General features: G+C 39.6%; 2 protein-coding genes across 5 annotated transcripts in view; both read right to left on the bottom strand.

Moving 5' to 3' along the window:
* Positions 1-5412, bottom strand: part of trip10a (thyroid hormone receptor interactor 10a) — a 29363-nt gene extending 23951 nt beyond the window's left edge. For 2 of the 4 annotated variants that reach the window (XM_060896891.1, XM_060896892.1), the window contains exon 1: positions 5138-5412. In XM_060896891.1, the coding sequence (XP_060752874.1) occupies positions 5138-5161 (24 nt within the window). In that variant the 5' untranslated portion in view covers positions 5162-5412. The remainder of the gene's footprint in view (positions 1-5137) is intronic. The other 2 variants (XM_060896893.1, XM_060896894.1) reach the window with 2 other exon arrangements.
* A 4468-nt stretch (positions 5413-9880) lies between these two features.
* LOC132837594 (vascular cell adhesion protein 1-like) lies at positions 9881-20255 on the bottom strand. The gene is made up of 6 exons (XM_060857347.1): positions 20042-20255; positions 16687-16762; positions 15754-16005; positions 15318-15656; positions 14023-14277; positions 9881-13840 (listed from the first exon to the last, which is right to left on the bottom strand). Exons 1-6 carry the CDS (start codon positions 20063-20065, stop codon positions 13746-13748), a joined length of 1041 nt encoding a protein of 346 aa, XP_060713330.1. The 5' UTR covers positions 20066-20255; the 3' UTR covers positions 9881-13745.
* Positions 20256-21604: the final 1349 nt, after the last annotated feature.

The raw sequence follows: 21604 nt of genomic DNA, 5'->3' as shown, positions 1-21604 counted from the left end.
GGTGATGTGTGTCGGTGATGATGTGCGTCATTTTATCTGCCTCTGCACCAGGTCCTACATTCCTCAGATTCTCTGCATGTTGCTAACCCTTAACCCTCAGCCGTTTTATCACCAGGAGGCCTTCCTGACAACGCTAACCTTGCCCTGGTGCACTGCGGGAGCCTGTTTAAAAGCACTGAGGCCCAGTCATCTCTCTCAGATGGGTCACAGGAAGTAGAAGCCTTCCTCGTTTCCTGTTGTACATCAACGTGGTTCAAAGAAATATGAATGTCACAGCGTGTTATTTCCTACAGAGCAGAAAGCATAAACTTAGAAGAAAAGGATAAAACTTGTTTGTTAAACAAGGATTAAATTAAAAGCACTTTCCTTCACCGGACAGAAAGTTGTCTGAAAATAAAAAAATAAATAAAGTGAAAGATCTGGAGTCTCTCCTTCAAGCTCTGGTTCCTCAGTTCCTTTTTTGGCTAGTGTGTTGGTGGGAGTGCTTCAAGTGTGAGCATGCCTGTACGTGAGTGATATCAAGAAATGATCACACACAAACACACACACACACACACACACACACACACACACACACACACACACACACACACACACACACAAAGACAAGCTACCGGAATCAACTACAGTATAAAAGGGAGGGGAAAGGTTCGAAGAAAATTCCTAACAAGCTGGTCCATGCCCTAAACTCCTCCTTCCTCTGGCCCACACTCTCAACGACCCATTTAGTCGTGCAAAATAAATAAATAAATAAAACAAAACCGTCGTGCAATACAATGGCCGTGTGAAGCCAAGTGGAGTGAAGTTTCTAAAACGAGCATGACGAACCCGTTCAATTTCAGGATTTAGTTTCTGATGCTATTTTAAAGTGCTCAGGCCTAATTAAAGAAAAAAGGGCCGCCTCACTGAAGTCGCTTGTCTTTCAGGCTTCCTGGTATTTTGGTTCTAACCTGGTCGTTGTCTTGTCCCTCCCTTGCTGAGCAAAAACTAAAGCGTGAACAAAGCATCACACCAAGCCCTTCTCTGACACATCGCCCCAGTCTAGCACTCACAGCTCTCATGTCTGAATACGCAGCCTACTGTGATACATTTTTAGAAAATGAGCATACAAATACAGACACACACTATGACTGAGACTGGGAGAGCCAAATCACACACACACACAGTAGGCTGTAGTCCAGAGCTGCCTTTAATAGCAACAGATCAACAGGGAAACACTGGACACATGCCATGCCGTAGTCAAGCCTTAATGACTAAACAAAAAAAAATACAAAACCGATCAGACGGTCCATTGCTTAGACACCAACTCGATGTGAACCGTCTGATTCATGCCACTGACTCACGCCGACTCGCTCCCTCAGACACCCACCAGCAGAACTAGAAGCTCAGGACGCTGCATCGAAACACAAGCAGACTCAACCGGATCCTCTGGATCGGCAGAGAAATAGCGATCCCGATACCGTCATCACGTTATGCTCTGACACAAAGACTTAAAGTCTCTTGAAAAGTTAGCTAGAATTGTGGGGTGATCAAATCCCAAGTGATCAAAAGCCTTGGGATCTGATCACACAGAAAAGACAGCATTTTTTTTTTTTTTTTTAAATCTTTGGAGCAAACAATATTTTCCATGATATTTATTCGTACAAAAATGACGCAGTCGTTCTTTCAATAAATCTAGCACGACTCCTGAAAGGTAGATTACCAGCAATGTATTATATTACTATTGTTTTCCTCACGAGCGGGTTATATTACGGACGAGCAGGAGTAACAGAGCGACAACAAACAAAACAGCCAGAGAGAATGGACTTGATGGATCTGAGCTTCTCCTTCTCTGCTAACACCCAAACAACAACAACAACAACAACGTTCCTAGTATCACCCCGTTCTCTCTGACCCTGAGAAACAATAAATAGGCAATAATAAAGGCTGGATTGATAAATGATTAAGTTTTTTAAGCAGGACTGTATAAATATTCAGTTATTGAATACTACAACCTACTCAATGTCTCATGAATCTTTCAGATTATTCCAAAAAATTTGTTTTGTACTCCCAGGATCATCAGATCAGATCATAACAATAAAGACAACAGCACAAAATCAACATCAATGTGTTTAAATTCATGTGCCTGGATATATTTCTATATATATAATATAGAATATAATCATGAAACCTGAATATATTTTACACTTCTACATTTTAAGGGAACTTCATGGCCAAGGACGTTTTAGCTCGTGTGTATTGTCTAGCGAACGTCGCTTTAATTCTGCTGATGTGCACAAGTTATACAGGCGAGTAAGTAAACAGTGCTGCTTGTGTTGTGCTGTCTGCATGTGCACAAACCTACACTTATTGTATTGGGGCTCAGAATGGTTATGTCCAGCAAAGTAATCAGGCTTGACAACAAATAAAAAGCATTACTGGATTTTTTCATGGTTATGATATGAAATTCAGCCTGCTACAGGCCACGAGACAGAAACACATCTCTCTTTGTCTGGGGAGAAAAAAATCTGCAGCGTAACACCAAATCTCCACACAGGGACCTGGACTGGATGATTGGCCACAAAAATTAGGGCAAAACTAATTAGGCTGTCGCAGTAGGCCACATGATGGAAAGGGGACATAGGACAGAAACCCTGAGGGAACTGGTGTAACGGGGTCAGAAAGTCCACACTCGCTTCTCTCTAATGCTCCAGTTTTACACTGTAGATGTTCAGCCGTGAATACATTTGCATCCTTTTTTCCTTTGCTTTAAGTCTTGAAAACAGAAGCAAGGTCACCGAAGAGGAACAGGATGGACGGTCCATGTGAGATACAGGGTTAACTTCAGAGCACAACATCCCAAATACTCGCACTGCACAGACTGCATGTAGGAAAACTGTAGTAAATAATTCGGAGACGTTCTTAATAAACTGTACACAAAAACAGGGCTCCACAGCTTAAAGATACGTGAATCAGGTGTGTGAAGCTTCTCAGATGTCCAAGAAATTGTAAAAAGTCTCACAATAAAAACATAAACACTGAAGCACTTCCGGTCATTGTAAAAGCTCCTTCAAGATTATAACCTAAATGGATCACAGATATTTTGTCTTCTATCTTTATGAACAAAAAGTTTGTTTGTTTGTTTGTTTTCGTTGCTTTTGAGCGGTGGAATCTACTGAAGATTTATGCTGTAAATGATGCAAAGGAAAACCAACATCCGTATGACTAGTGAGCTTAAAGGGTTATTCATTTTCAAATGAACAATAAACAACAGAAACAGTCAAATAGTCAAAAGTCCAAAACACAGAGCAGGGAAATGCAGAACACATATGAAAAGATGGATGAATGAATAGACAGACAAAAGGAGGGATTGATCAATGGATGGATGGATAGATGGATGGAGGAGCATGGGTATAATCAGAGGGCCATAGAGATGGAGCAGAAGATAGACGGATAAGATAAGATATACCTTTATTCGTCCCACAATGGGGAAATTTCTCTCTTTTTTTAAGAACATGTTAGATGAACAGAAGAATGGGTAGGTATGGACACTGAGATATAAAAGCTTGATGATTGGCTGTTTAAATTGATAGAGGGGTTTAAAAAAGACAGCCAGAGGGATAAACAGATAGACAGAAAGAGGGACAGATACTGAAACAGAACAATAGATAGCTACATAGTCAAAATGACAGACAGACAGACAGACAGACAGACAGACAGACAGACAGACAGACAGACAGATAGATAGATAGATAGATAGATAGATAGATAGATAGATAAAGACAGAAGGACAATAAGAAAGGCAGAGACAAACAGACAGACAAGTAGTTAAACAGGTAGAGAGATACTTGAAGGGGCATACAGACAGGCAGGCAGGCAGACAGGCAGACAGGCAGACAGACAGACAGACAGGCAGACAGAGAGACAGACAGACAGACAGACAATCAGACAGACAGGCAGGCAGACAGAGAGACAGACAGACAGACAGACAGACAATCAGACAGACAATCAGACAGACAGAGACAGACAGACAGACAGACAATCAGACAGAGACAGACAGACAGACAGACAGACAATCAGACAGACAGACAGACAATCAGACAGACAATCAGACAGACAGACAGACAATCAGACAGACAGAGAGACAGGCAGACAGAGAGACAGGCAGACAGACAGACAGACAGTTAGACAGACAGACAATCAGACAGACAGACAATCAGACAGACAATCAGACAGACAGAGACAGACAGACAGACAGACAATCAGACAGAGACAGACAGACAGACAGACAGACAATCAGACAGACAGACAGACAATCAGACAGACAGACAGACAGACAGACAGGCAGACAGAGAGACAGGCAGACAGAGAGACAGGCAGACAGACAGACAGTTAGACAGACAGACAGTTAGACAGACAGACAATCAGACAGACAGACAATCAGACAGACAGACAGACAGACAGACAGACAGACAGGCAGGCAGACAGACAGGCAGGCAGGCAGACAGGAAGACAGGCAGGCAGACAGGAAGACAGGCAGGAAGACAGGCAGGAAGACAGACAGACAGACAGACATGCACACAGACAGACAGACATGCACACAGACAGACAGACATGAACACAGACAGACAGACATGAACACGGACAGTCAGACACACGGACAGTCAGACACACGGACAGTCAGACACACGGACAGTCAGTCACACAAACATAGAACGAGGCCGAGAGACAATCAACAACATAACCAACATAAAGTTAATGATGTCACAGTTAATACTGTTTACACATGAAACACCGCGTCTCTCTTACTTTACATCTGAACTCAACACAGTATGAACAGAATGACTTATTATCAGTACAGACCAGTTTAACACACATAGCCCCAGGCGGATTATCAGCTCTCCCAGTTAGAGCCGTTTACAACACGACACAAGGGGAATGTTAACGGTGTCGCATCCTATAGGATCAGTTCTACAACACAAAGTCTAAATTAAACACCTCATTTGTCTTGTCAGTCATATATCTGCTGTTCACCATAGAGACTGAAAGCGTTTGAGGGAAAACAGAGAAACTTTTTTTTTCGCCCTGAAAGATGCTTTTTGGTTTAGGGAGACAAAATAAAGCATAAAGAACCTATGATGTATTAGTTTAAACTCACCCACAGGTCGGTTCCCCAGTCCATGGTGTCGGTTCCTTATCGGCTCCAAACTGCTGTTCGGTTTAAAACTTAAACTGAATTAACGAACGTCAACAAAAGGAGCAAAAAGAAAACTAAAAAACAGATAATCCTTCTTTTTTTTGCCGTTTAACGTCATACATGATCAACTAGCACCCTAACACCCAGCTTTAAGAAACGAGCGACTTTTCCGTTGTCCAAGAAATTTTCGTTGCAAAAAAAACCTAAAATGGATCAACAGGCTTTCGTATCCGCGTCACTCCCAAATCCCAGATTCTTAAAGGAGACGTACCGCATTTATATGGCTGCGTCCCAAATGGATATAACTCAGACCCGTAGTAAACGACGTAGTGCGGAGACCGTATTGCGTCACACGCGATGTATATTCTAACTACGTAGGGAGTGATGAGTCATTTGGGTTGCGACCCATAAACGGCAGGCCTGAGGTAAGGGATGCTGCACGAGACGTGTATACAGTTAGTGGGTCTCATAGTTGTTGCAGCGATGAGGGAAGTGAGGGAAAAAATAATCTTACTTTAATTATTAAAAATAAAAACTCAGCACGTTCATTACATATATGTAAATATTTTCATACAAAACTACAAAAAATGTACAAATATTAGACATTAAGGTGACAGAAATTTAGAAAAAAATATATATATATACATATACTATGAAAGAAGAAAATATTCTTATACAAAGTTATTAATATGCATTATATATTTATATATATATATATATATATATATATATATATATATATATATATATATATCATCATTTATAAATGTGTATATATATACACACACACACAGTATACACCTATACTGTGAAATGAGATAATAATCTTATGTAAAGTTATACAATTGCATTCATTAAATACATACATATATATATATATATATATATATATATATATATATATATATATATATATATATATATATAAAATTTATAAATGTATAAATGATTTTATAAAAGTATCTGCTTAACTCAGAGTAGTGTGATTTGAATTGTGTTATATTCTATACCATTGTTGATCTTATAGCGTTGGACTTTGCTTAGTTGTTCTCTCAGCTGATTAATCAGGAGTAGTTTCAGTCTACCTGAAGGTGTGAATTGTGGGCAGGGCTTACTCGTAACACATTGTAACACAGTGGTCTTCACTATTTTTTTCATGTGAGCCACACTGATAGGACAAAGTCAATAGGAGAGCCACTTTCATATACAATGTACAATATTGCAATACAATAATTACTTAAAAATCATTCTTTATTATGCACCTGTCAAATTGGTAACTGAGACAAGATGATTTCTCTTAATGATAATAAGCAGGATTACCTTAATGCTGAGATGAGACACGTAAACACAAAGGGTTCGATCCGTGAAGGACAAATAAAAATTCATCTGTCCACTTTTCTTGAAATTTTCTATGCTCATCTTGTATGACTCGCACCTTTCCTTTTTTAGCAGGCGCGGACTCTCCACAACCTCTGTCTCCGTCTTCCTCTCGAGTTGGGGATGATGCATGCTCCCCATCAGTTACCTCTTTTGTCACTGTCACATTGCTTTGTTGCTATTCATTTCTGTTCAGCCGCGCAATGAGTAACACTGTTGTAACATAAGTGTCTAGTACTGTTTGATATATTCTACCATACCGTAAATCCCACTCTTGGTTGACTGCAGATATCTGCCTCAAACCCTTCTCTGTACTCAATTCCTACTGTCACAGAAGCTTTCGTCCACAGAGCAGAGGTCACAATCCCAGTAACCTCATCTACCCTCCTCTGTTGTGTAAGTCTCAAACAGTGGTTGTAGGTGGGCTCTGGAATTGCCAGTCTGCTGGAAAGAAAGCTGATTTTATCTCTGCTTTAACTTCCCATTACTCCTTTGATTTTCTTGCACTAACAGAAACCTGGACATCCCCACAGAACAATGCTACACCAGCTGCTTTATCCTCTGCCTATGCTGTCTCTCACTCACCACGAGAATCGGGCAGGGGTGGTGGTACAGGCTTATTGTTGTCAAAGAGATGGTGCTTTACACCTCTCCTCTTGTCTCATTTAACCATCTTCTCTTTTGAAGTCCATGCCATTTCTGTCACATCTCCAATCAACTTTGTTATCATTGTTGTCTACTGCCCTCCTGGTCCCCTAGGAGGCTTCCTGGAAGAAATGGACACACTGCTTAGTGCTTTCCCTTCCGATAGCTCCCCTCTGACAGTGTTTGGTGATTTCAACCTCCCCTCTGACAAGCTTCAATCTTCTTCCCTCCTGACTCTTCTTGACTCATTTGCCCTGACACTCAACAGCTACATCCCCACACACAAAGGAGGCAATGTCCTGGACCTGGTTTTCACCTGTCCTTATCCAGCTACAGACATGACTGCTACCCCACTACCTGTCTCCGATCATCACCTGGTATCCTTCACCATCACTCTCCCTTTCCTACCTAAAACTACCTCTCACCCCCTCGCCCTTACCCGCCGCAACCTTCACTCTGTCTCCCCTTCTTCTGTTGCTTCTGTCACTCTTTCTTCTCTTGCTGATCCGGAGTCTTTTTCCTCACTACCCTTGTTCTCAGCCACAGATACTTTCCTCTCATCTCTTTCCTCAACTATGGACTTTCTCTGCCCTCTGTCCACTAAACCCAAGAAAACGTCTTGTTCTGCTCCTTGGCTTTCAGATGTGTTGCACAACAACTGAAGAGAGCCAAGATCATCAGAGTGAAAGTGGAAGAAGTCACAACTTGATGAATATCTTGATTCTTACCATACACTCCTGCCCAAGTTCTCCTCAGATGTGACTTCTGCCAAGACTTCCTTCTACAAGGAAAAGCTTGAAGCTTCGTCATCACAAGACCCTCGGAAGCTCCACAACATCATCTCATCTCTACTCACCCCCCCACCCCCACCCCACCCCGAGTCCACCTTCTTCATCATCCCTGACTGCAGAAGACTTTGCTTCTTTCTACCATGAGAAGATTGAGGAACTCTGCAGGACCTTCACTTTTGCCCCAACTGCACTTACATCTCACAGTATGGATTCTCCCACTCCTTTGTTGTCACATTTCTCAACTGTAGCAGCAGAAGAGATTTTACAACTTATCCAGGCTTGCAATCCTTCCATCTGCCCATTGGATCCACTCCCTTCCACTATGCTCCAGACCATCTCACAAGACTTTCTGCCCTTCATTACCACTATCATCAATAGATCAATAGAATCTGGTCAGGTACCAACTACTTTCAAGAGAGCAAGGGTTATTCCCATCCTAAAGAAACCTGCTCTGGATCCATCAGACATCAGTAAATACAGACCAGTATCACTTCTCTTGTTTCTTTCAAAAATTCTTGAAAGCATTGTCTATAATCAACTGTCTGTCTATCTCTCACAGAACAACCTCCAAGACCCCAACCAGTCTGGCTATAAAGCAGCTCATTCCACAGAGACAGCAATTTTGGATGTCTCTGAGAAACTACATGCTACTAGATCAGCCAAACTGTCATCCGTCCTTATCCTCCTTGACCTTTCAGCAGCGTTTGATACGGTCAACCACAAGACTCTCTTGTCCACCCTCAGGAGTCATTTAGAGGGATTTGCAGATCAGCTTGGGAATGGTTCGCTTCCTACCTGGAAGGATGCTCATTTCAGGTAACATGGAAGGGAGTGACATCTACTCCACGCAGACTCTCCACTGGTGTCCCACAGGGCTCAGTACTTGGTCGTCTTCATGTCTCCCTGTATACTCACTCTCTTGGTGAAGTTATTTCCTCACATGGGTTCTCTTACCACTGCTATGCTGATGATACACAACTTATCTTCTCTTTCCCACCCCCAGATACCACAGCTTCTGAGCTGACAGGTCTCAGCATGTCTGGCAGAAATATCATCATGGATGACTGCTCATCAGTTAAAGCTCAATCCTAGCAAAACTGAACTGCTATTCATCCCCAGGTTATGACCTTACTATATCCCTGCACAATGATCTGATCCACACAGGCTACTCAGGTACTTGTTCCGTCTCTTGTCATTTCAAAACTGGATTACTGCAACGCACTGCTGGCAGGTCTCCCTAAGAACGCAATCCGTCCTCTGCAAATGATCCAAAATGCAGCTGCATGGCTTTTTTTCAACCTGCCTAAGTTCTCGCATACCACCCCACTGCTGCCATCCCTCCACTGGCTTCTGGTAGCTGCACGCATCAGATTCTAAACACTAATGCTGGCCTACAAAGCCAAAAACGGACCAGCTCCCTCTTACCTCAAAAGCCCTCATCACTCCTCGTACTGCACCTCGCACCCTCAGATCTACCAGCACTGCTCGACTGGTTCCATCTCTCAGGGTAAGAGGCAAGTTTACTACAAGACTCTTTTCTGTTCTGGCAGCAAGGTGGTGGAATGAACTTTCCCTAGAGGTTTTAAACTCATGGTATCTTAAGTATGTAACCTAGTGAACCAGAATTAATGTATCCAATGAGAGAGATTTAAGCACTTATGTACATCGCTCTGGATAAGGGCGTCTGCCAAATGCTGTAAATGTAAATGTGTATATATACACACACACACACACACACACACACCCCTATACTGTGAAATAAGAAAATAATCTTATATAAAGTTATTAATTTATTCATTAAATACATTTATACATTCACCTTCTTGCCAGTAGTTAATGTAGTTAATAGTGATCTCCATTGTCACACTTTAATAAACACAAGATTTCACAATTTTTAAAAGCACAATTTATTCACAACTAATATCATTAAAAATACTTTTGAAGTTCTGTTGTTACACAAAAAGCTGTCATTTGATTTAACTCAAGCGAATGCATTATTATAGTATATATCAGTGCTTTTATGAGATATTGAGATGTGTCATTTCTTGAGTTTGTATCCACATTTGTACAAATACATACATATACAAATACATACAGTGGTGTGAAAAAGTGTTCTGATTTTTTTTTTTTGCACGTTTTTTTCACACTTTAATGTTTCAGATCATCAAACAAATTTAAATATTATTCAAAGATAACAAGTAAACACAACAAGTGTGTGAAAAAGTGTTTGCCCCCCCTGTTAAAACATAACTTAACTGTGGTTTATCACACCGGAGTTCTCTAGCCACACCCAGGCCTGATTACTGCCACACCTGTTCGCAATCTAGAAAACATTTAAATAAAACCTGACACAAAGCAAATGATTATTATGTTGGCTTTGTAGAAGCCAACATTCTGTTTTCCTTTATAAGCTTTATTATTATTATTATGTTGGCTTTGTAGAAGCCAACATTCTGATTTCCTTTATAAGCTTATTATTATTATTATTATTATTATTATTATTATTATTATTATTATTCTTAGCCACAAATTTATCAAGAGTAACTCGTCCTAGGGCTTTCGAGCCACATGCACCAAATTCGGATATGTCGTAGACCCTGGTCTGAAGTTTGTTGCTACTACTTTTCTAAGCGATCGGAATTCCGGCATTCCCGGTACGGAAGCTCAAAGTGGCCTTTTTTCGTATCCACTTCCATTATAAATTTTGGAGGTTTATAACTCGGCAAGTTTTCGAGCGATTTACACCAAACTCGGACAGGTTCTTTAGGACGTTACTCCGGACAAAGTTCCGGACTCGGCGTTCCGACGGAACTTTCGGTTTTCCCGTAGTCGACGATGGAACGTCCCATAGACTTGAATGGGGAATTCCTAAAATTCCTCTAAGCTTTCACACACGCAGCGTGCGCAGAGCTCAGGCACGGCTTCTCTCCTGTGTTCTATGCAGTATAATAATAAGTAGAATCCCATAATGACTGCAGTATTGACATGAAATGTCCAAACCCTCAGTAGCCACTTTTTGCCAAAAGTATTGGCACCCCACCGGGTATACTGGTCACGTGACGTCACGTGTATAGCCCCGCCCCCAAAATAAGCGAAATCAAAAATTTGCACAACATGGACATGTGACATATCAAAACACTCAGCCCAATGAGGGGAAGTGCCTCACATGTGTTATGGTCACGTCACGTCACGTGAAAATAAAAAATTAGCACAACATGGACATGTGACATATCAAAACACTCAGCACAATGAGGGGAACTGCCCCACGTGTATTTTGGTCACGTCACGTGACGTCACGTGTAGCCCCGCCCCCAAAATAAGCGAAATAAAAAATTTGCACAACATGGACATGTGACATATCAAAACACTCAGCACAATAAGGGGAACTGCCTCACATGTATTCTTGCCATGTCACGTGACGTCACGTGAAAATCAAAAATTTGCACAACATGGACATGTGACATATCAAAACACAGCACAATGAGGGGAACTGCCTCGGATGCCTCGGTATTCGGATCACGTCACATGCTCATGTCCGCTCGCCTCCAAAAGTATTGGCAAAAGTGTAGCGGTCCAGTAGCTTTCACAATCTTTCTGTCCACTTGCCTCCAAAAGTAACACTGACCCTTATGTCCACTCGCCTCTAAAAAGCACCGGCCTTTGCGAATACTTGCACTGTCAAAGCCAACATCAAAGTTTGTCTTGACGAACTTTACAAATCTAGTTTATTTCTAAAATCATGCAGAAGTCATTTTAGTTATTTTCTGTGTTGGTTGTCACACCTTTTCCATATTGATGGCGAAGTGAAGCTTTCTTGAAGAGAACCAAAACCATTACAAAAATGTAATAAAGATAACTTTTTGTATGGTGAATGTGGACATTTTGAGTGTTTTTTTAAAAAAAAAAATCAAACTCATGAATGTTGAAGGTACATAAGTGCAGACACACTTTTACATGATTATAAATCTGCCTTACAGACTACTGTACTGTAGGCTAGATGGATGCTTTGTGCTTAATTATGTTTTATTAACAATCAGCAGTCAGCAATCAGGTGTCCACCTGTTCAGCATGACTATATAGACACACAGTCTTATTTGTAAGTGTGAACTCGTGAAACATGTCGCGGACATTGTAAGTGTTCTTGAATGAGTGATGTATTATTATTATTATAGGCCAGCTGCTGGTAGCAAATCAAACACTGGACCTAAAAACAGATTAAGGATAGACCTTGTCTCAAAAGTATAAAGTGTGAACCATTTAAAAAAGATCATGGTATTAAGCGGTGCACAAAAATACTTTTCTTGCATTCCTATATTTTTCAACGTATTACTAATATCCAATAAATATATATATGACAAAATATACGCCATGAAATGTTACATTGAATCGTATATTTGCCCAATGATGAATGAGATTTAAGTTATAAACAGAGGTGGGAAGAGTATCCAAAATCTGTACTCAAGTAAAAGTACTTATGGAAATATTTACTCAAGTAAGAGTAAAAGTAACAATCTTAATCTTTACTTGAGTAGGAGTAAAAAAGTATCCGATGAAAAAACTACTCAAGTAGTTAGTTACTAGTTACGTCTCATCTGATTGATATGAAGCAACTACTTGGAGAGCTTTGACACACCTCTCCTTAAAAGTCTCTTTATTCTGCTAATATAAAACACAGGTTGAAGTATAATTATATACATATATATATATATATATTTATATAAAATGTGTGTGTGATTAATGGTTTAATGATGTAAATGAATGATGTGCTGGGCTAACCTGCTCTTCCTTTTAAGATTAATTTACTTTATTCTTACATTTGTTACATTTTATAAGTAAGTGCATGTACTCTTTAGGTAATAATAATAATAATAATAATAATAATAATAATAATAATAATATGTTTAATTTAGGGATAAAACAAAATATAATCCCGTTTTTATTTTGTATATGTTCTACACTTTAGTGAAAAAAAAAACGTAGTCCAAAAAAAACTTAAGTGAGATGTCAGGATTTGCGTATAAATGCAAAACGTCTTACAGTACGCAATTCAATTTATTTTGTGGAACATGGATATGAAAATGCAGACGCTTATAATGAACGTTTGTTCATGTACGTGTTGTTTGTAGGGTTCACAGGATTGCACGAGAGCGTATGTGAGGGAAAAGATTCAGGTTGGAGCTGGAATTCTTGTAAGCTGCAATGTCTGTTTGTTTTGGTGCACACAGAATGCATCGCATTATAAAGCTATTATATTTTACATCTTGGAGTGAAAACATAGAATTAATTTGTGGCCACATGTGATCTGCCTTTGATAAAGCGCAAACGTCTTCCTCTGCTTCAGCCATCATCTTCCAACTAAAGGCGCGCTAAACTTCAGCGGGAGATGTGCAGTATACTCTCGCGAAGCAGCCTCTCCAACGTTTCGCGAGACTTGTCATATAAACTAATTATTATTTATTAAATCTCAGATTTGTTACCATTTGAGTAACGGAGGAACGCCGCCGATTGTAGCGAAGTAAAAGTAAAGTTTTTCCACTAAAAATCTACTTGAGTAAGAGTAAAAGTATGCATCTTTAATTATACTCAAAAAGTACAAGTTACCCAAAAAATGTACTCAAGTAAATATAACGAAGTAAATGTAATTCGTTACTACCCACCTCTGATTACAACACCGGTAACATCACTACTTATCCATCATTCTACTTCAATAGTGACATAGAGACATCACCATTAGTCTATATGGTTTACCTTTCAGATTATCTGCGCCTGACAAAAATGTAAATTCCATATGCAATAATTAAAATCAGTAATAGAACCCCAACACAGATTATTATTGTTCGCGTGTTGCTTTCTGTAAAGAAAATAGAAAAAAAGACAAGACTCAAGTTAGTCAGTAATGCATGCTACATAACACATTGTCTTTAACAAAGTACAATTTTTTTAATAAATTTAATTAGTTAAACTAAATCATTTGCCTGTGTTGATGACATATGGTATTTTCTAACCTACATTTAGACTTGACATTAGACGTACCTTCTACTGTCAGTGAGACGGTCCTTGTTTTGCTCCCAAGTTCATTAGAAGCGGTGCACAAATATTCACCAGCATCAGCAGAATTGGCTTTAGAAAGGTTTAGAATTGTCTGCCGCCTCCCAGTGGCCTTAGTTTGGTTTTGAAAGCTCCAGCTCACTTCAGGCTCTGGATTTCCTTCTGCAGTGCAGCTCAGAGACAAGTCATTGCCTGCTTTCACCACTTCTGAGCGTGTGACTGGCTGAATTTCTGGACCATCTATGGACAAAGTTTGAGACGGAAACATCATGTCACAAATACTGAGCCAAAAGTGCAACTTTTATTTTGTTCATGAAATCAAACAAATATGTTTTACTGTTATACACATAACTGTATATAATACAATAATGATTAATACTCGATATACCGACATGCTGTTTTAAAATACTTAAAGTAGTTCTCTAGAAGCCGTTCCCTGGTTGTAAAGCAATCCATGTTAAAATTCAACTGCATGTTTCTACTGAAGTTCTATTGATTAGTCTCTTTTCCTGGTTTTCAGAACTTTTTAAAACCAACTTAAACACATTGTTCGGGGTCTAATGGTTGTTACCACCTATGACATTAAAGTTAATAAACAAACAGTTTTGTTCTGTGCTTGCTTAAATTGCCTGTCTAAATTTCCCATGTTCGTACATGCAAACTATGTACGAACATGCCACTGTAAGACACGCTGAGAGGATTGTCTGTGATTTTTCCCATGTTTTGAATATGAAGTATGAGTTGTTGCCTTCTGGCAGGAGGTTCAGAGTTCCTCGCTGCAGATTAAATAGATTTAAAAACTCTTATCCCAGTGTCGGTGAAGTTGTTAAATAAGGGAAGGACATAGTTGCTATTTTATGTATTCAATATCTTGTGAATTGTATCTGTCTAATGTGTGTACTGTATATAAAACAAATTTCCCTACTGGGGACAATAAAAGTTTACCTTACCTTACCTTACCACTTCTCAAAAGACTCACACTTCATGAAATTGTTCAACAAATTTAGGAAATCGTATGATGTGCTTGGTTTCGTAGCCTGAAAACATTATGCTTGAGTTGTTACTATAGCAACTAATAATTTTAAAATTAACACATCAATTTAAACTTGTGATATTACAGGTTTGTCTGAAAAATAAAACAATGTGACAAAATTCAATGTGAGAAGAACATTTCTAGAATTTTCACTACATTTCTAGACTGAAAAGATTAAATTACCTGGAAAAATGCAATATTAAAATATGTAGATATGTAGAGCCTACAGACTCTGTGAAACACTCACAGTGCACTATAATGCTGAGAGGATCTGATGTCTTTATAGGAGGAGGTTGAGGTCCTTCTGGTCCTAGTTCTAGCTTTGCCTCACATCTGTACTGAACTCCATCATCTTCTTTGCTGGTCGAGATGCTGAGTTCAGTAGAACGGTTTACTGGTGTTTTGGAGGAAATGTTATTAAATTGTACACTTTTCACTAGCTGTCCTGGCTGTCCTTTGTACCAGTTGACAGTGAGGAGATTAACAGGAGCAACATTCTGAACATCACAATCGAGCTTGTACTGTTTGCCCTCAATCATTGGCCCTGTGTGATCCACGGTGCTGATCGACACCTTCTCCGGACGTTCTGTGGAGAAAGAGCAGACGTTTTCTTTATATCATATATAAGGCATTCAGGGTATACGTTATTACATCTCAAACTCAGCGGGTAACATACGACTCACTGTAAACAGTAACTGGGAGCTCGGATTCGCACTGCATGTGTGCATTTATGTAGCATATTGGCTGTGTGTCCCAGTATTTCAGACTCTCTACCCTCCAGATAAGGAACTGGACGCCTTTTGTTAGATCCACTGCTCCAGTCACTGCTTCCCAACCCATTCCATTATGGGTGATGGTTGTGGAACAGTTAGCTGTGGCAGAAGCACCAAACTCCACCACTAGTTTAGCAGGCTGAATTGTAATGGTACAACCATCTGCAAAACAAATGACTCTATTTAAAAACTGGTTATTCAATTTTGAAAACACTTTTAAAAAAATGTGAGAAACTTTAGAAATAAGGTTTCTTGTATAGTTGTAAGTCTAACCTACACCTGGTTTTGTTTAAATTTACATTTACATCTATGGCATTTGGCAGATGCCTAAGCGCCATGCCATTATGCTTTAAAGTATCCACCATCAATGAATACATTAATACTAGTTCGATAGGTCACAGACTAGAGGTATGATGAGTAAAACTCTGTTGGGAGGAAATATAGCACATTTCTTTTCACTTGTGTGGGATTTAGGCAGGGTGCGATAAAGTGGCCCTAGACGTGATTGAGTGTGATGCATGATTCCCTTTAATTGACTCCATACAATGTGTATTCCTGCCTCAAATGTGAGACCCTGACACGATTGAACAAATAGCAGGATGCCTAAGCACAATGGCCCAAAATGACTGTCCATTGCATTAAATGTCAGAATAAATATATTCCTTTTCTCCCACATAGATAAACAGTATTCAATTTAGGACATAGTTACTGTGAAATATACTTTTAAATAAATAACCACGATTCAACATTCTACAGTCTACAGCTATCATTTCACAAGAAAAAGAAATACACACAAGAAATGATCTGCTGCAATCATGTAGAGATGGAAGCATGGCCACTTACCACCATTTTGTAGTGCGAGAAGGACCATGCCGGGTAGCTGAGTAAGGTACAGCAGGGTCCAATTGAACTTGAAGATCTACAGGTGACAGAAATGATAATGATTTACGATGACGATGATGATAATCAGGGGCGGTTCTAGCCCTTTTTTAGGGTGGCTCCAGCCCCCCGTCTGTGATTTCAGCCACCCTAAAACTAAAAGTATAATTTTTACTTTAATAAATAAACAATAAAAATTACTTTAAAATGCAGGACATGTCGTCGATGGGAAAAAAAATTATTTATCAGTTTGATCCAAGAGCGATTTTTTTACTTTGCTTTTACGCGCGTGTGTTGTAGTCTTTCAAAAGTGCGTCATCAGCTGTCTGCTTTATTTGAACGGAGACGCTCAGGCACAGCGCAGCTGGAGGCGTTTATCTATAACATTAATCAACGGAAAGCCACAAAGACGGCAACCAAAAGCAGTGAAATTTCACTATTCTTATTACCAGAGGTGATAGCACAAACAAAATATTAATGCAAACAATCCAATCAATACTAAATAAAAATAATTGATTTGGTCTTTGTCTTGTGAATATTTATTTATTAATGACTGCATTCATTGGACACACTGTTTGTAGAGAATGCACACATACATAAACTGATTTGATTCAAGACTGGCATCATTACATCATGCATAAAATTTTGATGTCCACTTTTGCCATTTTAAATAATACCATAACTTTTGGCTTACTATGTAGTCATATAATATAAAACTCTTCTTGTTTTAAATTCTCACTGAGGGCTAAAAACCCCTAAAGATGAAATCCTAAAACCGCCCCTGATGATGATGATGATGAAGATTTAAAAAAGGCTGTGTATACAGCAGTAGGTCCACATGTGATAGATTCATTTGAAACCACTCACTCACTCACTCACTCATCTTCTACCGCTTATCCGAACTACCTCGGGTCACGGGGAGCCTGTGCCTATCTCAGGCGTCATCGGGCATCAAGGCAGGATACACCCTGGACGGAGTGCCAACCCATCACAGGGCACACACACACACACACTCTCATTCACTCACACAATCACACACTACGGACAATTTTCCAGAGATGCCAATCAACCTACCATGCATGTCTTTGGACCGGGGGAGGAAACCGGAGTACCCGGAGGAAACCCCCGAGGCACGGGGAGAACATGCAAACTCCACACACACAAGGCGGAGGTGGGAATCGAACCCCCAACCCTGGAGGTGTGAGGCGAACGTGCTAACCACTAAGCCACCGTGCCCCCTCATTTGAAACCATTGGTCCTAAAATTCTTGCTATTATCAATAGCAGCCTGGCTTTAGGAGTTGTACCTAAATCTTTTAAACACGCAGCTGTAGAACCAGCAATCAAGAAACATAATTTGGATCCATCAGTTTTTGCTCATTATAGATCTATCTGAAAACTCCCATTTCTATCCAAACTATTGGAGAAGGTTGTATTTGGACAACTAAACTCATTCTTAGATTTACATGGTATTCATGAAGTATTTCAGTCTGGTTTTAAAGCACTACACAGCACAGAAACTGCACTATTGAAGGTTTTTAATGACTTACTACTTGCCACTGACTCTGGTGACTGCGCTATTTTAATTTTACTGGACCTTTCGGCGGCATTTGATACAGTTGACCATAATATCTTGATTTCACGGCTCAAACAATGTGTTGGTATTAAGGGTACTGCTCTGGAATGGTTTAAATCCTATTTGGCTGAAATAACTTTTTCGGTTCATCTTGGAGACTATGTCTCCTCAACTGCTATACTCACATGTGGGGTCCCCCAGGGCTCCATTTTGGGGCCTATTCTGTTCTCCCTGTATATGCTCCCTTTAGGGCATATTTTTAGGAAATTTGGTATTTCTTTTTTTTTTTTTGGTATTCCTTGGCACTAAATTTCCTTAATTTTAATGAAAAGAAAACAGAAGTGGTGTTGTTTACGCCAGGGGGAACCTGTGAGTCAGTAGACCTAAACCTCGGTGAGCTGAATCCTTATGTGAAGCCCTTTGTAAAAAAGTTTAGGTGTTGTTATGGATTGTGATTTTAAATTGGATAAACAGATTAATTTAGTAGTTAAATCATGTTTCTTCCAATTGAGACAACTCACCAAGGGGAAACCTTTCCTGTGCTCTAAGGACTTTCAGAGAGTTGTGCATATTTTTATCTCAAGTCGCCTTGATTACTGTAACAGCCTTTATTTAGGTATTAATCAGGCCTCCCTCTCTAGACTGCAAATGGTCCAGAATGTGGCAGCTCGCCTATTGACGGGCACACGAAAGCGGGAACATATCTCTCCCATTCTCGCGTCTCTTCACTGGCTTCCTGTCCATTATAGGATTCATTTTAAAATATTGGGGCTTGTTTTTAAATCTCTTAATGGGTCAGCGCCAAGTTACTTATCAGATTTGATTAATCTGTATGCTCCGTCAAGAGCACTAAGGTCTGCTGACCATTTGCTCTTAGCTGTTCTAAGAGTGAAACTGAAGAGCAGGGGGGACCGAGCCTTTACAGGTGCGGCCCCAAGGATCTGGAACAGTTTGCCTCTCTATATTAGACAGGCTCAAACACTTGAGGTCTTTAAATCTGCCCTAAAAACTTATTTTTACAGTCTGGCATACGATGCCATGTGAGAGCTGCTTGCTTTCTTTTATTGTTTTATTGTGTCTTAAGTATTTTTTCTTTTATTTGTGTGTTTGTATTAATAAACCATGTGTATTTGACAAACACTTGTTATTTAAAAAAAAAAAAGTGCTTTATAAATAAACTTGACTTGACATGTGGTAAACTGAAACTGTTCTCCTGTCTGCATCAGGTTTAAGCCTGCACTAAGCAAAAAAGGCAAGTGACAACAGGAAATCCTGTTATGTGATCTGTTATGAGCAACCTGTTTCTAAAGAAAAAATGGGCGTTGTGTTCTCTGAAATTAAAAATCCATTTTAACTTCGGTGCGTTTGATAAGTGTAAAGTGTTATAATAGATATTTTAAAACAAGCTGGAGATATATATATAAATTTACAACCATACTGATTCATACTGACTTCAGCATTAGTATTCATTAGAGTAGTGTTTGGGGTTGTTTTGAAACAAATCACACATACATACAGAACACAAACACTAATACTAATTATTAAGTACAACAACACAAAGTCTAAATTAAACACCTCTTTCAACTAAAACACCTAATTTCAGTAAAATATCTGTTCACCATAGAGACAGAAAGCGTTTGAGGGAAAACAGAGAAACTTTTTCTTTTCGTCCTGAAAGATGCTTTTTGGTTTAGGGAGACAAAATAAAGCATAAAGAACCTATGATGTATTAGTTTAAACTCACCCACAGGTCGGTTCCCCAGTCCATGGTGTCGGTTCCTTATCGGCTCCAAACTGCTGTTCGGTTTAAAACTTAAACTGAATTAACGAAAGTCAACAAAAGGAGCAAAAAGAAAACTAAAAAACAGATAATCCTTCTTGTTTTTGTCGTTTAACGTCATACATGATCAACTAGCACCATAACACCCAGCTTTAAGAAACGAGCGACTTAAAAGAAACGAGCGACTCCCAGATTCTTAAAAGGAGACGTACCGCCTTTATATGGCTGCGTCCCAAATGGATATAACTCAGACCCGTAGTAAACGTCGTAGTGCGGAGACCGTATTGCGTCACACGCGATGTATATTCTAACTACGTAGGGAGTGATGAGTCATTTGGGTTGCGACCCATAAACGGCAGGTCTGAGGTATGGGATGCTGCACGAGGCGTGTATACAGTTAGTGGGTCTCATAGTTGTTGCAGTCATGAAGAAGTGAGGGAAAAAATAATCTTACTTTAATTGTTAAAAATAAAAACTCAGCACGTTCATTACATATATGTAAATACTTTCATACAAAACTACAAAAAATGCACAAAAATGTGCTAATATTAGACATTAAGTTGACAGAAATTTACACAAAAAAATATATATACGTATACTATGAAATAAGAAAATAATCTTATATAAAGTTATTAATTTGCATTATATATTTATTTATATATATTATAATTTATAAATGTATAAATTATTTATATTTATATTTAATGCAAATTAAAAACTTGGATATTTGGATATATATATACTCTGGAATTGCCAGTCTACTTTAAGGAAAGCTGATTTTATCTTTTATCTTTCTGTATACTCATTACTCCTTTGATTTTCTTGCACTAACAGAAACCTGGACATCCCCACAGAACACCGCTACACCAGCTGCTTAATCCTCTGCCTATGCTGTCTCTCACTCACCATGAGAATCAGGCAGGGGTGGTGGTACAGGCTTATTGTTGTCAAAGAGATGGTGCTTTACACCTCTCTTCTTGTCTCATTTAACCATCTCCTCTTTCGAATTCCACGCCATTTCAACCTTGTTATCATTGGTGTCTACCGCCCTCCTGGTCCTCTAGGAGACTTCCTGGAAGAAATGGACACACTGCTTAGTGCTTTCCCTTCTGATAGCTCCCCTCTGACAGTGTTTGGTGATTTCAACCTCCCCTCTGACAAGCTTCACTCTTCTTTCCTCCTGACTCTTCTTGACTCATTTGCCCTGACACACAACAGCTACATCCCCACACACAAAGGAGGCAATGTCCTGGACCTGGTTTTCACCTGTCCTTCAGCTACAGACATGACTGCTACCCCACTACATGTCTCCGATCATCACCTGGTATCCTTCACCATCACTCTCCCTATCCTACCTAAAACTACCCCCTCTCACCCCCTCGCCCTTACCCGCCGCAACCTTCACTCTGTCTCCCCTTCTTCTGTTGCTTCTGTCACTCTTTCTTCTCTTCCTGATCCTGAGTCTTTTTCCTCACTACCCTTGTTCTCAGCCACAGATACTTTCCTCTCATCTCTTTCCTCAACTAT

This window comes from Tachysurus vachellii, chromosome 21, assembly GCF_030014155.1.
Source record: "Tachysurus vachellii isolate PV-2020 chromosome 21, HZAU_Pvac_v1, whole genome shotgun sequence".
Taxonomy (NCBI): domain Eukaryota; kingdom Metazoa; phylum Chordata; class Actinopteri; order Siluriformes; family Bagridae; genus Tachysurus; species Tachysurus vachellii.
This window is presented reverse-complemented; position numbering and strand designations above follow the sequence as displayed.